At 58.1% G+C, this 532-nt stretch overlaps 1 protein-coding gene across 1 annotated transcript; it reads right to left on the reverse strand.

Moving 5' to 3' along the window:
* Positions 1-4: 4 nt before the first annotated feature.
* On the reverse strand, positions 5-529 carry LOC110034294 (7-deoxyloganetic acid glucosyltransferase-like; the record flags this gene model as incomplete). Its single annotated transcript, XM_020738571.1, has 1 exon — positions 5-529. A coding segment is annotated over one exon (525 nt), but the record flags the coding sequence as incomplete, so codon positions are not given.
* Positions 530-532: the final 3 nt, after the last annotated feature.

Below are 532 nucleotides of genomic sequence, written 5' to 3' on the forward strand. Positions count from 1 at the left end.
CCATCTTCTCCACCATCTCCCTGCCACACACATCCTTCATATCCAAACCAACCTTCCACACCTCCCCAACCAATCTACTATTAACCTGCTGATCCCATGCCCACGGCCAACACAACATCGGTACTCCTGCCGCCGCACTCTCCACCGTCGAATTCCACCCGCTGTGCGTAAGGAAACACCCCACCGCACGGTGTTTCAGCACCTCCTCCTGCGGAGCCCACGATACCAATCTCACCCTCTCCCTCGACTCTGTCGTCTCGACCACAGCGGCTCCACCGGCCACCAGGTCAGGCCTTATCACCCACAAGAAACGGAAACCGCTGTCGACAAACCCGTGCCAGAAGTCTGCAAAATCTCCCTTTGTCAGCTGCGTGATGCTGCCGAAGCTAACATAGACAACGGATCGGTCGGGCTGGGCGTCCAGCCAGGAGAGGGCCGAGGGGTCCTCGGCCAAAAGACTGGCGGAGACAGTTGATGAGGTAATTGATTCAACGAGTGCGTGGAGGGGCCCGACGGCGTAAGTGTTGGGAAA

Source organism: Phalaenopsis equestris, unplaced genomic scaffold (assembly GCF_001263595.1).
Source record: "Phalaenopsis equestris unplaced genomic scaffold, ASM126359v1 Scaffold182040, whole genome shotgun sequence".
NCBI classification, from domain to species: domain Eukaryota; kingdom Viridiplantae; phylum Streptophyta; class Magnoliopsida; order Asparagales; family Orchidaceae; genus Phalaenopsis; species Phalaenopsis equestris.